This window comes from Micropterus dolomieu, linkage group LG02, assembly GCF_021292245.1.
Source record: "Micropterus dolomieu isolate WLL.071019.BEF.003 ecotype Adirondacks linkage group LG02, ASM2129224v1, whole genome shotgun sequence".
NCBI lineage: Eukaryota > Metazoa > Chordata > Actinopteri > Centrarchiformes > Centrarchidae > Micropterus > Micropterus dolomieu.
Genome location: NC_060151.1, coordinates 32,887,667 through 32,889,924, shown reverse-complemented (window position 1 = coordinate 32,889,924; position 2,258 = coordinate 32,887,667). Strand labels below are relative to the sequence as shown.

At 52.4% G+C, this 2,258-nt stretch overlaps 1 protein-coding gene across 3 annotated transcripts in view; it reads left to right on the top strand.

Annotated features, from left to right (window-relative positions):
* Positions 1 to 2,258, top strand: part of cdc27 (cell division cycle 27) — a 25,086-nt gene that overhangs the window by 5,016 nt on the left and 17,812 nt on the right. For all 3 annotated transcript variants that reach the window (XM_046040022.1, XM_046040002.1, XM_046040011.1), the window contains exons 5-6: positions 556 to 653; positions 1,705 to 1,850. In XM_046040022.1, coding sequence (XP_045895978.1) covers positions 556 to 653; positions 1,705 to 1,850 — 244 coding nt within the window. The remainder of the gene's footprint in view (positions 1 to 555; positions 654 to 1,704; positions 1,851 to 2,258) is intronic.

The following is a 2,258-nucleotide window of genomic DNA, read 5'->3' as shown; positions in this document are numbered from 1 at the left end:
CCCGCCTGTCTCTCTGCCCGTCTGTCTCTCTGCTGTTGCTGACCCGCCTGTCTCTCTGCTGTTGCTGACCCGTCCGTCTCTCTGCTGTTGCTGACCCGTCCGTCTCTCTGCTGTTGCTGACCCGTCCGTCTCTCTGCCCGTCTGTCTCTCTGCCGTTGCTGACCCGCCTGTCTCTCTGCCCGCCTGTCTCTCTGCCGTTGCTGACCCGCCTGTCTCTCTGCCCGCCTGTCTCTCTGCCGTTGCTGACCCGCCTGTCTCTCTGCCGTTGCTGACCCGCCTGTCTCTCTGCCCGCCTGTCTCTCTGCTGTTGCTGACCCGCCTGTCTCTCTGCCCGCCTGTCTCTCTGCTGTTGCTGACCCGTCTGCCTCTCTGCCCGCCTGTCTCTCTGTAACTATTGTTGCTGACCCGTCTGTCTCTCTGCCGTTGCTGACCCGTCTGTCTCTCTGCCGTTGCTGACCCGCCTGTCTCTCTGCCCGCCTGTCTCTCTGCCGTTGCTGACCCGCCTGTCTCTCTGTAACTATTGTTGCTGACCCACCTGTCTCTCTCTCTGAGCAGTAAGACAGATCGTGTTGCTAAAGGTGCCGAGTGTTTCCAGAGGAGTTTAACTCTCAACCCGTTCCTCTGGTCGCCTTTCCAGACCCTCTGTCACCTAGGTAACACACACACACACACACACACACACACACACACACACACACACACACACACACACACACACACACACACACACACACACCCCCTGAGGCCTGGACTATGAAGCAGGTAAGTTATCCAGGTAATTTCAGGTGCGACTCCCTGATTAGCTCGTCCCACTGAAGGTCTGTTATGCTTTTCCACATTTTCTGACTCATCTACGGTGTTACGCTGTTACAGTGTTGGATGTTCATGTTAAACGTGGCCAAAGCTTCACATAATGAAAAAATCACAACAATAAAAGAAAGATCCCCGGGAGCAAAAACGTCAGGTTTGCTCCTGTTCAGAACTGTTTTCAACTTCTTTTTCTACCAACGGCTCCGTAGTACGACACACGCAGCAAGACGGAGCCAATATTCCATATGTGGTCATTTGCCTCTGCTTATGTGGAACCCAGCTGATTCCCCGTGTCGGCATGTAGAGACGGTTTCAGCAGATATGACGGAGTGACGCTCTGTCTGCGTACCTGGATCTGCAGCGTCTCCCTGCGCTGTTGGACATTTTAAGGATCTCACAAACACACCTTGTCGCTCCTAGGGCTGCCGCGATAACCACAAAATTGAAATACCGCGCTATTGGTCAAGCCTTACGCGAAGGATGACAATCACCGCAACAACCGCAATGTTCATACTGTACACTTCAGGGCGTGTTAAATTAATAAATGAGTGCTACATAAGTTCCACACCCGTGACGAGCTCCGTAACGGTTCAAGGATGGATCGCCATGGGCTGTACGTGACCCGACTAAAAACTCTGAAGCTGTATGGCACCAAATTACTTCGTTGATGAAAGATGCGATCATACCGCGCTGTTGAGTCCTAACATATTGCCACAGTGGAAATTACTTCACCGTGACAGCCCTAGTTGCTCCAGCTGTCAGATTGGCCACGCCTCCCTGGCTGCCCGCTCCCCTCACGCTGAAGATGAATGACTCGGCGCTCCTCACCTTTTCACACTAACCCCATCATGTGACTTGTATTTATTCATGTTTATTTTGTGGTCTGTGTTCCAGGAGAGAAACCAGATCCAGATCAGGTTTTCAGGTTGTCCTCTCTACAGAACTCCTCTATAGCCCCGCCCCCTACACCTGTTAGCCCCGCCCAGAACCCCTCCCACCGCCTAGACACTGCCCTCATGGAGACGCCCCAGGACACACTGGTACCTAAAATAAACGCACCTATAATACTCTGAACACATGTTAGTGTGACCAGATAATCGGATTACTCGCCGTTACAGTAGTGGGATTACAGGTGGTGAAGTGATAGGATTACTCGCCGTTACAGTAGTGGGATTACAGGTGGTGAAGTGATAGGGTTACTCGCCGTTACAGTAGTGGGATTACAGGTGGTGAAGTGATAGGGTTACTCGCCGTTACAGTAGTGGGATTACAGGTGGTGAAGGGATTGGATTACTCGCCGTTACAGTAGTGGGATTACAGGTGGTGAAGGGATGGGATTACTCGCCGTTACAGTAGTGGGATTACAGGTGGTGAAGGGATGGGATTACTCGCCGTTGCAGTAGTGGGATTACAGGTGCTGAAGGGATGGGATTACTCGCCGTTGCAGT